The sequence below is a fragment of the Plectropomus leopardus genome, chromosome 3 (genome assembly GCF_026936395.1).
Source record: "Plectropomus leopardus strain MGB_pleo_1.0 chromosome 3, ASM2693639v1, whole genome shotgun sequence".
Lineage (NCBI taxonomy): Eukaryota > Metazoa > Chordata > Actinopteri > Perciformes > Serranidae > Plectropomus > Plectropomus leopardus.
Window position 1 is genome coordinate 30,906,033 of NC_142178.1, and position 17,605 is coordinate 30,923,637.

Genomic DNA, 17,605 nt, shown 5'->3' on the forward strand with positions numbered 1-17,605 from the left:
GTAATAAATACACAAACAACAAAAACCTGAAGCAGTAAAACACCCCTGAGGCAGTGGCAGTGTCATCAAATAAAGCAGGGCAGTGTTTATTTCCATTTCTACTCTAACACCTCCAGAGTTTACCTCTATTTTTAGATCATAAAGCATCCACTATCAGTGATGTTTTAATCAGTTCAACGCCAAAACTCTAATAAGCAGATTCTTTAAGGAAAGTTATTTTCCTCCTAAATAAAACTGAAACATGATTTGAATAAAGACCCAATATGGAGTCATTACAGGTGCAGATATCATTAGATGCAGTCAGCAGAGAAAGTACTGGTACAATAGTGGTTTCCACATCAAAACACAAGTATGTACAAAGAATAATCACAGCTGTCTCAATACTTAGGATACTGACTTCATACTAGATCTGCACCATGATGATGGGCAGTGTGGTTGTCATGTAGTCAAGCTACACTACAATCAAATGTCAACTGCCACTGCTATTCATTCCTCACTTATTAACAGATCGTCTTCAGATGTTTGTTGGATATGAAAACATTCTTATCAAATCAGTTTTCACTGTTTTCATGTACTTGTGAAGGCAGATCCTGACATGTATTCAGCATCCTCTGAGTATTTAAATCATCTGAGAAAGGCGTTCATGAGGTAATAAAACTCTCACAGCTCGCTTAAGAAATTATGCACACTAGTTATAGAGTTGTGTGTATAATTTAACCCATTATCTTGTGCACACAAGTTATTTTCTTGCTGACACAAGATAATTAACTTGTTTCAAGAAGATAATTTATCTACCCTTTTCATATCTAAAAAGTGGACAACATGGCCTATAAATTAAAGTAAATGAAAGTCCCTGGTAGAACAGACTAGCAGCCAGATTTACATTAATTGTGAATATTATAGTGACACCTTATCCTTCCATATAGTGCCACCATCTGGTCATCTGCTCTATGTTTCCCACTCTGCAGATTTAGCTCTAAACTCAACACTCCTGAAAACTCCTACACAGAAACACCAGCACCTACTGACATCATCCTGCGCCTAATACCATAAAAACTCACATAATTACTGCAACAGCAATTTTTCAGAGATCAGAGCCAAAAATGAAAGACATATTTCTCACACAAAAGACTTCTCATTGTGAATGGAACATTATCTTTCTACAGTATGTAAGGGGGATACACGGATTTACGCACATCAGATAAATTAAGAATATAATATTCAATAGTGTTTCTGAGGTCATTTTGTGTTGCTGGTATAATTTAAAATGTTCTGCAGGCATTGAAAGATGACTAATATTTTGTTGCTATGCTTTGTTTAACCCTGACATCATTTGGCTCTCAATATGTTCTACAGCTGAGAAGAAAATTTTCATAAAAAAATAAGAAATAACTGAGAATGTATGCAAATATTTGCAGCCCTTAATTCTTTCTGAGTTGGTTGAAATGACAGTAAACGGAGCCCCGGCTTAATTTTGTGACCATCTGAGAGCAGCCCTGCTCTGCCTCATCCGGCACTGTGTGGACTCAGCTGGTGGGTGGCCTCGTTCAGGTTTTCTACTTGAAGAAGCTGTAGAGATATGAACCGAGTATCAAGGCCAAAATCATGCAGCAGCACGCGATCATCATTTGTTTCTGGAGAACAAAGAGGAAAAGGATACAGAGACAGAAAGGAAGATGGTGTTATATTGTTACCCTCGCCAGCAGCACTGGTGTTAAAATCACTGGAGACAAATCAAACACTGAGCACAATCAGGTTTGAGTCAAGACCAGACCCAGATGGTTCCTGACCAGGTTGCACCGGAGCCTTAAAGGGATAGTTCAGATTTTTTTTAAAGTGGGGTTGTTTGGTGTTTTTCCATCCATAGTCAGTATATGTCTGTCCGCACGGCCTCAGTTTGGAGCGTCGACATGCAGGCTAGGCAATGTACTGCTGTGGACAGATGCAGCAGCAAAACATATTTTAGCCTCCCAAAAAAGCCTTACATAAAAAGTCAATATCAGTTTAAGTGTCCGCTATATTTTGAATATTTTCAACACTTTACCTTTCTCTCAGACAGCCATTTGAGGCGGGAAAACTTTTAATATCTTCAGTTCGCCTTTAAGGCTCTCCTCAAAGCCACCAGACTCCATTGAAAAAAACAGTAATTTTAGCTGTCTGACTCCAAGGTAAAGCAGTGAAAATTTTCTAAATATAGCGGGCACTTACACTGATTTTGATCTTTTTCAGGTGGGACTTTTTTAGGTGCTAAAATATGTTTTGTTGTCGGCTCTTTCACAGTAGCACATTTAGTGTCAGACTGCTTCTACAAACTAGGGGCAAGTTGATTGAGATTTACTGTAAGTAACACACTGACTATGGATAAAATACCTCACACAAACCATCTTTAAAAGATGCAGACTATCCCTTAAACCAGAGCCTTATACATATTATGCATTCTGTTGACTGGGTAAACTTTGTCATTGGCTGGTCGCCTCCATTTCTGATAAAAAAATAATTCAAAAGGTCATTATATTTGTGGTGTTACTACTTACCCTGCGCGCCTCCTGCTGGAATTTGGCTGCCTTTTTGGTGTCAGCCACAGCTCTCTCTACAAAACCCACTGACTGGTCCATGTTGCTCTCAATTCTGTCAATCATGCCACCCTAGAGGACAAGGTGGAGTAATGCGTAAGATATTTGTGTTTTATTATATGTTAATAATAATATGATATCTTCAGAGAAGTTATCTGAGGTTCAAAATATGTGTAAATGCAATGTTTCAACATTCAAAAAGCAGAATCTCCATGGAGACTCATTGGTTAATGACATTAGTACCCTACACCAAGGTTTCTCAAATGGGGGTATGGGTACCTTTAAGGATATTTTGGAGTACTGCAGGGGGTAGGTGAGATTGTCTAAAATCTTATTTTAACAATTTAAGCCAAACATGACCTCTAAAATGTTTATCTAATAATAAAAAAATGTACATGTAAGTTTGACAAATTCATTTTTGATTCAATATTTCTATTTTCAATGCAGTCGTTAACTGCTGTAATTGTTATTTTCTTCTTTTTTTAAAAATTTTGTTTCTCATCATTTGAATGTGAAGCACTTTGAATAACATTTGTGTATGTGTGTGAAGAAATGGTTTATTGGCCATCAAACTAAGTGGCTTGTGGTTTTCACAGTTATTCAGAAACCTACCCGTATTGTGTAGTAACATTTGTGTAAAGTACAATATAAATAAACTCGCCTTGCCATGCTCTAAACTGTCAACTTATTTGGAAAATTTAGAAATCCCCTGTAGTAACAATACCTGTGTAAAACAATTGCACTAAATAGACACTATAATTTTAATGCAGCTGTATTAATAATAAACATTTCTATTGTATAGAGAGTTTTGACTTGAAATCTCAGTTCAAAACATAGTTTTTCAGAGATTTGCTGTTACAAAACTGCAAATTTGAATCTCCATTGTGAGTCGCTGTTGTTTTGTGTGTACCTGATTCTCAACCAGCATGGCGATATCAACAAACATGTCATGGAGCTCTTTGATGCTGCTTTCCAGCCTCATGATGTCTTTGTGACGAGCCTCGATCTCATTCAGGGCCTGCTGGTTGATCTTTGAATCCATGATCTGAGTAGGAAGGAGGTCAGTGGAAGAATTAGAATATATTAAAATAAAAAGATCAGAAGGAGATCATCAGAGGATGAGTCGTGCCAATGAGACAATCACTCACAAACTCAAACATCTAATAAAATATCTGAGTGAATTTGTGTGTGAATACCTCAACTGTCTAATAACTACAAGCAAGTTGAAAGCTCATCATCCATTTTTTGTTGTGACTGTGTCAAAGAGCGGCTAATTTAATTGCTTATTAAATGTTATATGTGTACATAATGTATAATGTACACTTTAGGTTATCCAATCCAAAAGCAACTCAAAGTACCTAAACATTATGGGTTTTACTACAGTGATATTTATTGCAATGATTACTTTGTAGGTATGTTTAGGGTCAAACAATCATTTTCATTATCAACTAATCTGCCAAAAGCCAAGGGTGACAAATTCAAATGTCTTGTTTTGGCTGATGAACAGTCAAAAAGCCAGAAATATTCAATTTACTATCATGAAAGACCAAGAAAAGCAAATTCTTACACGACTGACAATTACAAATTGCCAATTTATTCTCTGTTAAATTGATTGGATCATTTCTACTCTGGTTGTGTTGTTTTCACTGTGCATCTATTAACATATAGGCTACAGATCCATACAGTGTGAGTTTTACCCCGGCAGTGAAGACGGCTGCATTGCCTCCCTCCAGCATCTCTTCCAGCTCGTCGTCAGTTGTTGCTTTCCCCGCTGTGATGAACATAAACGACCATTATTAGTGTTTTATATAAATACATGTTAACAGCTGACAGGCCTGGTTAAATACAGGGTTAAAGACAGACTGACAGAGAATCAACATCTTATTAAAGTCACTGTAAGCGCTCAGACTTGTGAAAAGTAGACGGCTGACACTGTCTTCTGCCATTAATGTTTTGGTTTATGTTATATCGTTTTTATAGTTTGAATCATTTTTATGTCTCAGTAAGTGCTACCTGAATTTTGTTATCTTTTTGTCTGACCCTCAATATAATGGCAATGCAGCCACTTGAACTGGAAGCATTAACAGTAAAGTCAATGTGCCATTTGCATAATCAAAGCTTCAATAATCACTGATAAAAGCATTTTTAAAGTGAATTAAACCCGACTGAAGTTAAAGGTATTCTGAGTTTTTTTTTCACCACAAAGGATGTTTGTAGAGTATGCACATCACATGTACAGAGTGATACTTACTTCTGCCATATAAGTCCTACAACTTATTTTTGAGACATTTTTATATCTAACTGTATGACTGTGACAGGTGAAGTAGCTATAAAATCTGAATGTGTTAATGTAATGTGAAAAGTAATCAATGGAGCCATGAATGCCAAGCATTTAGAATAAATAGAAAATATTTAATTAATAGTATGTAATAATTGACTGTAACTCACTGATCTCCAGCTGTCGGGCGATTCGTCCTTTGCTTTTATCTCTGAAGTCAACTTGAGCCTCGTTGTATTTTGTCATCACCTCTACAAACTTCTTGGCCAGGATAGCATGCTGCGGAAAATGAGAACACAACTCCTGTTAATTGACTTTAAAAAGTAGAGTAACGGCAGTCACATAATAACACATATCATAATGTGGATTGGAGTTTCTCCAGCCCAGATGCCTGAAACAAGAAACATTGCATGATTCTGCAAACCACATATATGTTACATTTATATGTTTCATACGCCTCATATCGACATTGCCAAAGTGACATAGTATATCAGCAGGGACGTGCAGGGAACGGTGTGACATCTGGGCAAAAAAATGGTTGATTTGCAATAAGTTATTGCTGTTTTTTCAGTAGCTTTTTAGCCTATACACGAGTATTTTTTTTTTTTTTTTACAGTGATATCGCTGCGTTTCCAAACGGGATTGTGCCACCAAAACCAGGGACTCTTATACAAAACATGATCTTTTCCTAGCCAAAGCCAAGTATTTTTTGTGCCTAAACTGAACCAAACATTTACCACAGGATTTCTTGTTACGTAATGACGTGGAAAGTTTCAACATATCCATAAAATAATAATGTACAAATGGAATGTATCCATGGTTTGCAGAAATGTTACATGCCAACATTAATTCTAAGGACTGACTTTTCCCTGAATGTCATTCAAAAAATAATTTAAACCATATTATGTTTTTAGCTCACAGTAATTGCCAACAATGCCTCCACTTTTGGTTTGAAGCTAATGAGGGAAAATATTGAGTGCTGGCATTTCAAAGCATTTAACGGCAGTGAGTGTCAGGGCCTCCACAACAACATTTAAACCATCATGGGTCACTAAAACTCCTCTGAAGCAATCATAATATAAAAAAATACTTGTGTATAATAGACAAACAATTCCCTGTTTAGATCATTTTATTAAAAGTTTCCTAAATTCTTTTTTTTCTTAAATGGTTACAAAAGAGTGAGTGAATGCTCAAGCACAGCTTTTAGTCACATTACAGAAATAAAGTGATTTGCAGGTTTTTCCTTCTACGACACAGCGGCAGGCTGAGAGCGAAGCTGCACATGAAGCGCGTAAACTCAAACCTCTAACTTTGAGTCACAGTTTTATTTACTGTAGACGCTGGGTCCAGGAAGCTTAATTTAATGTTGTCTCATGTTGTCTGACCTGTGATTTGCGTATCCTGAGGTCGGCCGAGGCCCTCTCATCTGTGTTTGACTCAAGCTGGCGCTCAATAGCTGATGCACACACACACACACACACACACACACACACACACACACACACAAGGACAGAGGACATAAAGTACTGTGATTTAGTTGTTATTAAATTCCACAGATACTGAAAATGAGACAATTTCCAGATATACTCAAAACTGTGCACATGTAAACACAAGATGACAAACAATGGAATAATTTTCGATTATAATTAGCATTAGTATACTGGATATTATCTACTTAAGCATGAAATTTGTTGTAATAAAGTTAGCCAGGGAGCGGTGGTAGATTCTCACACTGCACAGCTGAGTTTCAAAATGCTTCTTATGTAAGACAAGTTTCCTAACATTCAAGTATCACTTCACCAAAAATACAAGCTATTATTCTAATAAATATTTTCACACTTAACTGAATATGCATCTAACCAGGCAAAGCTTTTCAGAGATCTGTCTTTATAAACTTCTGCTGCCACCACAATGTAATGGAGCTGACTGAAACGACCTGAACTTTAATTACAGGTGGAAAAACTCTTTCATCCACCTTATTAATTGGGAACTACTTCTGTCAAAGGTAAAAAAAACGTACAAACAAAAAGACGTCTGAAAGGAACGTAAAAAGAACAAATACTGACACTTCAATTTGTTTCTTGCATTATTGGCCGACTTCTTGATCTCGTTGGTGATGGCTTCAATGTCATCTTGTGTTTCTGAAAGAGAGCAGACGGAGAGAAGTAACAGACAGTGGCAGACTTTAACATCAATGTGTGTGTGTGTGTGTGTGTGTGTGTGTGTGTGTGTGTGTGTGTGTGTGTCTTACTCTGGTCAGACGTGGGGGCCGACAAGATGGTGGAGTAGAGCTTTTTGATTTCTGTGACACTCTCGTCGATCTTGTCAATGCTGGTTCGGATATCTTCTATCTGAAAGACACACACACACACACACACACACACATTAATGGGAAAGAAATACTTTTTCTTTTAGAAATGTGAGGAATAGACGGACACAAATAGAATACCTGAGCAAAGAAATCATCCATAAAAGCCTCGTTATTCACAGGGATCTCGACGTCATCGCCTCCTCCATCACTTTTCTGTTAAACACACACACACAAACACACACACACACACGCAAATTAAAAAAGGGGTCAGTACTGAACTTGAGGATGAAATACAGACAGGTAGGCCAGAATAACTACAACACATTGGAGCTGTGTTCAAAATCGTCCCCTCATTCACTCTCACTCTTCACTATGTAGTGTGTATTAAATAGTGCACTTTATAGGGAATAACCAAATGAGATTTCAGACACTACGTTGGAATTTTTTCCCCCCGGAAATATACGACTGCATTGCATTGTGGAAGACGGGAGTTGAATGTAGTGTATGGACACTCAAATTTGCTGTGCATTTTGGGCGTTTTATAGTGCACTAAATAGTGGATGAAATTAACAGCAGAGAATTCGGACACCACTACAAAATGGTGAACACACTAAATAGTGCACTATAGTCATGATAGGGGACGGTTTCGGACACCTTAAGTATACTAGCCTTGGTATACTTTCAAAATCTTGTATAATCTTGCATAACAGGGTGAAAGTAAAATGTTCAATTTCTCAGCAGAAAAAAAATGCTTCATCTTATTTTAAAAAGGGGTCCTGAAGCATTGTTCTCATTCCAAGGCACTGGTTACAGAGAAGGACCCAGATATATTCTCCTATATATTTCAGCGGCTTTTCGGCTGATAGGCAGGCATACTGTAAACGGCTGGAGGAAGAGGTGGGTAGTTTATATCTCATGTACCTGCGCATACCCTCCTGGGCAGCAGAGGACCTTTGTTTTGACAAAATTAGTGACTTTTACACCATAAACTGATGCAGAAATGCACAAATTGCTGCTTAAACATTCATCAGAATGTAGGAAATAAAGTTTTTGAAGGTCGAAATTTCGTAGGAGAACCCCAAACCCCCCTCACTTTTGAAACAAAACCTACAAACATTTTGTATCTTTTGGGATAAGATATGATCACCGCTTCATAATGAATTATATTTCCCCCAAAATTTTTAGTCCCATTTATTATGATCCAAATATGTATTTTTCAGACCGCTTCTCTGCTACAGTTTTCTGTTTTGAGGGCGGTTCAGGTCATCCTCAAAGTGCGTGCGCGCCCCTGTGACGTGAGGCCAACTAGAGGTTAATGTTAAATGAATGCTCAGGATCGCACGCGCTACTGCCTTTTGCACGCCTGAAACTAAACTGTTTATTAATGTTATTTAGCCTTGCACAATATTAAGAGCCTTTATTGAGTATTAGGCTACCAAACACCCAGACTGAAGGACCATATACTATATTCATAGGACTATCTACTTACTGTCTACTTATTATCTACTATCTACTATTTACATTATATTACAAAATAAAAACATGCTCTTGTTTGCAGTTTGTGTCAAATATATATGAATATATTTCGAATATTCAAATTTACAGTAGGGCTAGGAGTTTTTCATTTTCATATTTGGTGAAATATGCTATTGTTTGATTTTTTTTTTTTTTTTAAAAAAGCTAAATAAATATGTAATGGAAGCTTATCTTTAACTTAAAATTAAAATATTGGACTTTTCCGGTCTGAGCTTCAGCGCATGCACACATATAAGCCTGCTAACAGTGCGTTAAATTCATATTACAGGCTTGTAGCTGGCACATTAGGGCCTGTGCTAGCAACAGGTGCTACACGGAGAAAATATGACAAAAAAATCTACTTACCTCTTTCAGCTGCGCCAGTCGGTCCTTCATTTTGAAACGTTTGTGATTCGGCAAAAAATTAAATAAATAATAATAAATGGGCCCTAGACGGACAATAAAAAGACAAATTCACAGGTCTGGGGCAACGATGCTTTTCTAGCCTACAACAGCTATTAAAATGGCCTCCAAATGAGCCCAGTGGAAATGATTATCTCCTTCAATTAATCCAGGAGGTTTGGCCGGAAGACGGTTGTCAGAGCCACAGACAGATCCGCAGACATGAAGGGAAGCCAGAATAAGGAATAAATCAAAAGTGTTCATGGAAAAAAAGCTCTAGGTTATTTAGACGAGTCTCTGTGAGGTTATGTTTGTGTGTCAACCCCAACCTGAGGTCCCACTAAGCCTCTATCCTCTAAGAACGGATTAGTAGCCTACAACAGTGTGCAGGACGATAAACCTGTCCCCCCCTCACCCCTCCCACCGCCAGCGTAAAACACACCCTTAAGTGTTTACTATTAGTCTATCTATTACATGTAAAAATTGACAATAAAGGAGAATTTAATCTTAGTCTATATACTTTACCTGAAGTCACCCTAATGTGTTAAAAATAATGTTAGAAAAGTCAAATTATTCAAATTATTTACTACATATTTTCTTTTATATTATATTATATTATATTATATTCAGTATATTATGTTATATTCGGTATATTATATTATATTTAAAAAATCTAAACCTACTAAATATTACTAAGTGACTGATACTCACTTTGAGATAAAAGCCCTTCGAAGTTTTTAATTTAATATCGGCAAAGATAAAAAATAAAATAATAAAAAAAAAAACCAGCCCATTGCCTTCTAAACTGGGAGCGCATGCTGTATTTCACAGGGTGTCCCGGCGTGAAAGAATACACAGAAAAGCTGGTGGACACTTTATTTGTAGACAGCGAAGTACTAAAAACAAACACCCCGAAACAGCTAACAGGAAGACCGGAGAGCCGCGGACCGTTTGAAAACCTAGTTAGCATACACGGTTAGCAATGGACTTCACACGACAATATTTACAACTTGGATTAATTTTTATGAAAAACCCTTTTGATTTTTTGATCGGAGGAACCTTACGAACTAAAGGAATATAAATAATCGAGGAATGGACACACGTTTGGACGTGCTAACAGCTTCAAAGGTAGGGAAACAACACTTTTTAAACGGCTTTTTTGATCACAGTGCTGGTAAAGTTGAAATATTTTGTATTTATTTGGTGCTCATGGTTTCCATAAATTGAACCGAGTGAATGAATTGTGGAGAGTGTTACCGAGTTAACGATGTTCAGCACGTCCATATTGACAAAAGTGACACATTACTATTTTAATGGTCGGTACTAAGCCACTTAGCACTATGCTAACGTTGGCTCGGACGTTTTAATATCCATAAAGCCACTTAGTTTGTCTGAAAAGTCCCTGTCCCAGACACTGTCTGGTTACTATAATGTTGAACATTTCATTTATAATCTCAAATAGACATAGTGTTTACAGCTTGCCATTGTGTCTTTTCAAGCTTCAAATTACCTGTTTGTTGTCTGAATTTGGCAGTAAGAGTTTCATATTCTGAAAGCCATGACCTTGTTTATTTAACGTAGGCCAAAAGTACCAAAATTGAGATGTTGTCCTTAACAATAAGTAAAAACTCACCATTAGTTATTATTATTAGGCCTACTACATTTTCTATCATTATGGTGTGCAGTTCTGGTTGTAGTTTGAGCAAGTGGTTTTACTGTAGCTTACATAAGCTATTCCTCAACTGCTGTGGGTACAATTACTATAAAAAACACTGTACTGTCTCTCTATTTCATTCAAATATCTTAAGCCAAAAGGTGGAAAAGTAGATAGAGACATGAATGTTTTGAAGGCTACATCACTGTCGTTGTCAATGTAAGTCGACAAAATGCCATAAAAAGTCAAAGTATAGTATATTTTAAAAATATCATTTAACTGTCATTAAAAAAGTCATGGATATAGTTCCCCTCAGTGTCAGTGTTTCCCCCGGAAACATTGACACTGATGCACTTTTTAAAAAGTTGTATTGGTAGTAAAACAGAGGTGGTTTCAGGATCTATGGAGATCTAGAGCTCTGCCCTAAAACCTTTAAATGAGTTTGGGGCTATACTATGTACAATGTTTTGTTATCATTCTTCTTCTTCCTCTTCTTACTTCAAACACACTCTTGCCTCCTTTAAGACACACCCTGTCCACCTTTTTGGTATACCTATACAATTTAATGCAATCTCATACAACAAATCTGCTACAATTTTTTACAGTAGGGAAGGTATAATGTTCAGTTTTTGTTGTCATAAAGATGTTTATTCAACTCCAGGTTTATTATGAAGGTTGTAGCAAGAGCACAGGTTTTGTTTCAACATTTTGGGGTACATTTTGAACATCAAACCCTGAATTTCCCTGCATTCTGGTGGCGCTTTATGCACCATACCTTTTCTGCATCAGTGTATGGTGGGAATGTCATGGTACTTTTAGCTCTTATCATGCATTATTGATTCTTCTCCTTTATGTTTTATTGCAGATTTTACTTTTCGTGTTGCTTTTGTGTCTTCAGTGTTCTGTAATAACCTGCATTAAGACAGGTTATTTTCCTTTTTTTATGAACTTTTAAATTAGTGATAGATGTGAAATTTAAGTGCAAAGTGATGCCGAACTCTATGAAAGAGGGTTTTTTTGTGTGATTTTGGTATGGTCTCGTTACCGAAGCCACACAAACTGTGTGCGTCTGGCTTTGGAAAGACGTCTATTTACCATACCCTATATATTTATTTTTAAAATTTTTTTACAAAGGAGTGGCTTTGATACTTTCTTGTTTTGGTGTGAGATTTGTTCGGGCAGTGAGAGTGTGTTGGCAACCTGCTGGTGGGATGGATTAATTTGATTCTCACATTTTATATGCAAAAGGTCAAAGGTCATTTTACTGTGACATTGTATTGTTCTGCAAAAACACATTGTTGGCCAATATTTAGCTGCATAACTCAGGAACGGATGAGTAAACATTTGGTCAGACACTGAATTGGTGCGTTAATCCTGAAACTGTGCTGATTGCAGATCTTTTGTGCTGTTGTGTTGATGATGTGTGAGAAGCATCCATTTTAGATTTTGTTGTTTCTTTGAAGCAACATTTTTATTTGAAGCATTTTCAGCTGTCATGGCAATATATGGGCCTGTATAGACCACTTAAGTGGCTGGCGGAGGCATACGACCACAAAGTTGTATACCTAGTTTCCTTATTTAATTCCTTTTTTTCCAAGTAAGAGCTTTCTATTCAAATTTAACAGCTATATTTGTCTACTGCTAACACAGTTAGATGGCGCACATTATTAAATAATCAGTTATGATTTTACTAAACTGCAGAGATCTGGAAGCATGTTTGTGATTTACAGAAGTTTCAAATTCCTCAAAGGTCATCTGTGTAGGATTTAGGGAGATATATTGGCACAAATAGAATATAATATGTTTTCTTTTGTGTATAAGACATAAGAAAAAATAAGAATCATCGTGTTTTCGTTACCTTAGAATGAGCTGTTTATCCTTACATCGTCCAGAGAAATCACCGTGTTGCACTGCCATGTTTCTATAGTAGCCCATAATGGACTAACCAAACACTGATTATTAAGAGTGTCTGAAAAACACAGTGAAACTGCTTTATTCTGTGTTTTTATCTTTTTTAATCTCCTGGTTCATTTGTTTTGGAGAGGATGAGACCTCTGTGGGTTATTTGGTTTCTGGTAAAAAAATGTCTGGATCTTAAGTAACAAGTGAAAATGGTTGAGCACACATTTGCAGGTGCTGGGCTAGTGGAGAGTCTGTGACATCCAAAGCATCACTGAAAAAACACAGACTTTTAGCATGAAACATCTAGTGTTTTTACTGTTTTAATCACCTAGTCAGTTTGTCTTGGAGAAGAAGGAGGAAACCTCTGTGGATAATTCGACTTGTGGTAAAAACCTTCTCAGTGATAAATATTTAAGGAATCCAAACCATGAGAAGTTTCAGCTGTGTTGCAATGTACAATCTTCACCACTAGATGACACTGAATCCCCATAAATCCTACACACTGCATCTCTGAAGACACAGAAAGCTTGCTTTATTTGTCACAAACACACAAACTTCCTGTGAGATTTTGATCCAAATTGTTCTTATTGTGCCACATTGGAAACAATTTCAGTAGCAAAATGACAAAAATATCTCAACACTGGCCTGAACCAGCTAAACTCTAATTAATTAGCCCTGGACTTGTTTCTGGTGTCCCTCACGTTAATCCCCGTCCACACACTCGCTCCCCTACTGTGTGTGCCTCTATCAGTCAGCCCATTAGTTCTCATCATGTCACACACAGCCCTAATGGTGTTAGGAACACACACACACAAACGCACACACACACACACACACACACACACACACACACACACACACACACACACACACACACACACCCACAGCCAGACATAACTATAAACATAAAACCCAGGGCTCCATTATTGTCCATGTGTGTGTCTGTGTGTAGCTGTGTGTGTGACAGCGTTATGGCTCTGCATACATGTGTGTGTCCACCTTTTACCAGGTTTTATGTGTGTTCCCAGACCCGCTGATCAAAAACATGCAGCGGTGGACTGGTTGGCCTGGTGGTCTGCCCAGACCCGGGTGGTCTCAGGATTTATAGCAAGCTGTGTGTGTGTGTGTGTGTGTGTGTGTGTGTGTGTGTGTGTGTGTGTGTGTGTGTGTGTGTGTGTGTGTGTGTGTGTTCTGCGGGGTGTTGTTAGTTGCTAGTGTTGTTGGATAATTTGTATCTCTTCTCAACAGTCTCATTTCCAGATCAAGTGTGCTGGATGGGTGTCAGAGACCCATGGGTGTTGTTGAATGATCACGTCTCCTTCCATTTCAAGTGGTAGAGAGAATATGAGTGAATCACTCTGAGTGGTTGTTGTTTGCCTTTAGCGAGTAAATCAGTGCTACACAGGCTTATACCTGGTTTTATTCCATCTGTCTGCCTAAGATCCGCTAACAGGAACACTCAGAAATCCAGGATAAAGACTTGAGGTGACTGAAGTTTTGCCATCAGCACCCTCTGGCTCCGGAAACAGTCAGTAGTTTTCTTACCTATTTTATTTCTACTGCGTTAGTGTATTTTTAAAATTTTTTTTTTGTTAGTTATTATCTGCTTTATTTATATTGACTGATCTCAGTTGTGCAGCTTCTTGCTCCCATAGTTTGTGGATTCAAATTTGATTGATAACATCAAGATATAAAAAGTAGGTTGACAGAAAATGTTTCTTCTGTGAGTCACTTAGAGCAGGCCAGGTTTTAAACTGTGTATTTAACACCTGTAAGACTTTGTACAGGTGTAAAGTTTCACCTCTACTACCAGAAACATGTCTCTGTTATTCCAGTGCTAACTGTAATATAGGGCTGGCATGATATCAGACTTTCACTTTACGATAATTGTGGCTTAAAGAGTTCATGATGGCGATATTACCACAATATCTACATACAATTTGCAAATTATTATTTATTTAAATGTATTATTATTATTATTGTTAATGTTAATAATAATAATGCTAATAATAACACTTATTAACACTTAAGATATAAGTGAAGGTAGGCAGAAGGAGAGAGGAGGACCATAGCATTGCAAAATCTTACAAAAGAAGCATTTACACTTAAAAGATAGTAAAAAGGCAACCAGATGGTGTTGGGGAGGGAGACAAAGACAGAATTAAAAGAAACAGAAATGGTTTAAGAGTCGCTGGTTATCAACACAAGATTATCATATGTGTATTATTAACGTTAAATCTATATTTTTTTAAGCTTTTTTTTTTTTTTTACTTGATTTGAAAGGACAAGCATAGTGTGAAAGGAGAGAGAGGGGATGAGGTGCAGCAAGTCGAATGCAGCTGCTGTGGCAAGGACATATAGCCTTTGTACAAGGGGCGCCGGCTCTACCAGGTGAGCTACTGCGGCTCATCATTATTTGAATTTTAATCAGATTTAAGTTGACTTTTATGCAACCAAGATGCTCTTAGGTTTAAAATTAAATTGAGAAAGGAGGTATAATATTAAAGCACAGCACTGAAAACCATTTCCTTGGTCACACTTAATCCATTTTTGCCCTTAAAATGTCCAAAACTTATGTTTAAAATCATATGAAGTAACTTAAATAATACATAAATTTACAAAATTGTTGTATTGAATGCAGTGTGTCCTTCAGTGCAGAAATGAACAACAAGTTTTGGGTGTGTAAGTTAAAAGACAGAGATTATAGGAACTGTTGAGCAATCCCCTTATAAAAAGGTGTAATTGTATTTCAAGCAATCCATCAATTTATTTGTCATATGAAATTTTTATCAAATATAGTTTCAGTGAAATGTGATCCTGTAAGTTTCTTCAATGTGTGCATTAAAAAAAAGACTGTAAAAGTAAACACTGATTGGCTAGTCTTAGGCAGGGTCTTAATTGAGGATCCTCATGGCTTTAGGGTAGGAGGTCTTCCTGAGCCTCTCTGTGCTGGCCTGGTGTATCTAGTCCCTTCTTCCCGACCTCAGCAGGAGGAAAGGCCGATATTCAGGTGATTTGGTCATTGAGGATTCCACTGGCGTTATTCTTGCACCGTAGACATCCTTTAGGCAGGGTAAAATTTACATATTTATTTGAATATTCATATATTGTTTATCTTCATCATCAACATTCTGATTAAAAAACGCTCAATTATAAACTTGGCTCACAGAGTGGTGTCTGTAAACCTTCTGTAAAGCTTTTACTCTCCGAAGACGCCACTCACACACAAAACACAAGTCACAGACGTTGTCGGTTGATTCTTTGGTATTGTGCAGTGCAATATCTCACAGAAAATGGTGCCCTGACTTTCTTTTCAGCAACAGCTGGTTGCATAGAATAGGACAAATCCAACACTAAATAGTGATGTTGACAGTGCTCTGTTTGAGCCATTGCGTTATCAAGAAATCAAAGTATTGCATTTTTTCATTACATTTTTTGACATCAAATCTAAACAACACTAAAAAGAGCTATTTTTGTTTGCACACAATAAGTGCCACTGAGAATTTATTTATTTTTTTTTAATTTAAAAAAAACGTGTGTGACATTATTGAAATAGGGCAGCTAAGGTGTGTTTTCCTGGCGGTCAAACTCCTGGGTTTGACTGTGAGGGAGGCAGAGGTAGGGAGAGGGCCACCCAGGATTAAGAGGTGTGAGACCTGCCAACATCGCAACTAATGACCAATAAATTGCCAGCGCAACTGACCTGCTCACACTGCAGTAAATCAGAGGAGAATAAAAGAGAGAAGGAGAAAAGAGTGAGCGAAAATTCATGTCACGCTATTTTTCCCCTGAAGATAATTCAAGTTAAGATATACAGAATCTCCTTTTGCAACAATGTCAAAATAAGAAAGTGATTTTTTAAAAAAGTATAATCCAAGCATCAGCCACCATTGATCAGTGCAGTTGCTGTATAGATGTTGGCACCCTGAAAGATCTGGATGCATTGAAATTAAGGAAGATAACAGCTAATCAACAATCGATTCATTTGTCTTTAAAAATTTAATCAAACGGGAAATTTAATCAATCAGTTGACAGGCTACGCAATGCTGTCAAAGTATTTGCATTATGTTGCTGTGAGCTTTGATTGAAGAAAAAAAAACACATTTGGTATTGTTTGAAATAAGCAGTTTTTTTTATTTATTTTTAAACACTATTTAATTTTACCCATCATCGATAAAAGATAGTGCTTTCGATTTGCAACCCAAATTGAAACCATTTAACTTCTCTCAAGTAATAGAAAGTAAATGTTACAGTTGTTCATGTCACTTCTTAGTAAAATTGTCTTTCCATAAAGGACACACACTCAGCGGCCACTTTTTTAGACACACAAGTACAATCAAATGCAATCAAATACAATAGCACTATCATGGATTTTAATTTCACTAAGCTTTTTCCTTAAAGTTTACTGTCAGAAAGATAATAATAATACTCTCTATTTATTACTGAGGTTATTGTACATGGTATTTTATATTTACTAAATTGTATTGAAAGGTGTTTCTATTATTTTGTCCATTCCATTTACATATTAGAAAAACATTTCAGTATAATGCGCCACCACCTGTGTCTGCTGAGTATATAAACTAAATATGGCCAGAACAATAAAGGCATGAATATATCAGAACATAACAGCAGTGAATATTTAAATATGAAATTTTATGCTGTAAAAGTCTGAGATAAAAGCCAAAAGGTTTGTTGCTCATCAAATTTACATGTTTAGTCTGTGGAGGAACAATTGAAATGAACATACCCACATATTATCAGAAAAAATTACTTGAACTATTCTCTCAACCAATGTTTAACATGTTATTTTTTTTTTTATTTTCATGCTGCTGTTATCACTGTTACTACAATTAGCCATAGATATATGAATTCTGATTTGAGGTCTTGGCAGCGGCAGCGGGAGAGGGAGAGGAGTGTTTGTATGCCGGTCTGCCTCATTGGGACAAACTCAATCTCCATTACGGTAGCGT

The 17,605-nt window shown here is 36.9% G+C and overlaps 1 protein-coding gene and 1 long non-coding RNA gene across 2 annotated transcripts in view; one reads left to right on the plus strand and one right to left on the minus strand.

Annotated features, from left to right (window-relative positions):
• Window positions 1–57: 57 nt before the first annotated feature.
• Window positions 58–9,439, minus strand: stx3a (syntaxin 3a). The gene is made up of 10 exons (XM_042484432.2): window positions 9,044–9,439; window positions 7,301–7,375; window positions 7,103–7,202; window positions 6,918–6,992; window positions 6,237–6,307; window positions 5,022–5,130; window positions 4,271–4,344; window positions 3,484–3,618; window positions 2,535–2,645; window positions 58–1,634 (listed from the first exon to the last, which is right to left on the minus strand). The coding sequence occupies exons 1-10, from the start codon at window positions 9,071–9,073 to the stop codon at window positions 1,557–1,559; spliced, it is 858 nt and encodes a 285-aa protein (XP_042340366.1). The 5' UTR covers window positions 9,074–9,439; the 3' UTR covers window positions 58–1,556.
• A 621-nt stretch (window positions 9,440–10,060) lies between these two features.
• LOC148190026 (uncharacterized) overlaps window positions 10,061–17,605 on the plus strand; it is a 108,022-nt gene continuing 100,477 nt past the window's right edge. Inside the window, exon 1 of the long non-coding RNA XR_015776151.1 lies at window positions 10,061–10,207. This is a non-coding gene — a long non-coding RNA (uncharacterized LOC148190026). The remainder of the gene's footprint in view (window positions 10,208–17,605) is intronic.

What these genes read in the sequence shown, in the direction of transcription:
- stx3a (XM_042484432.2), bottom strand. Translation starts at nt 9,073, where the DNA reads ATGAAGGACCGACTGGCGCAGCTGAAAGAG. An exon ending in GACTGGCGCAGCTGAAAGAG is followed by an intron (nt 7,376 to 9,043) that starts GTAAGTAGATTT and finishes TGTGTTTAACAG; the next exon opens with AAAAGTGATGGAGGAGGCGA. An exon ending in TGGATGATTTCTTTGCTCAG is followed by an intron (nt 7,203 to 7,300) that starts GTATTCTATTTG and finishes TGTGTCTTTCAG; the next exon opens with ATAGAAGATATCCGAACCAG.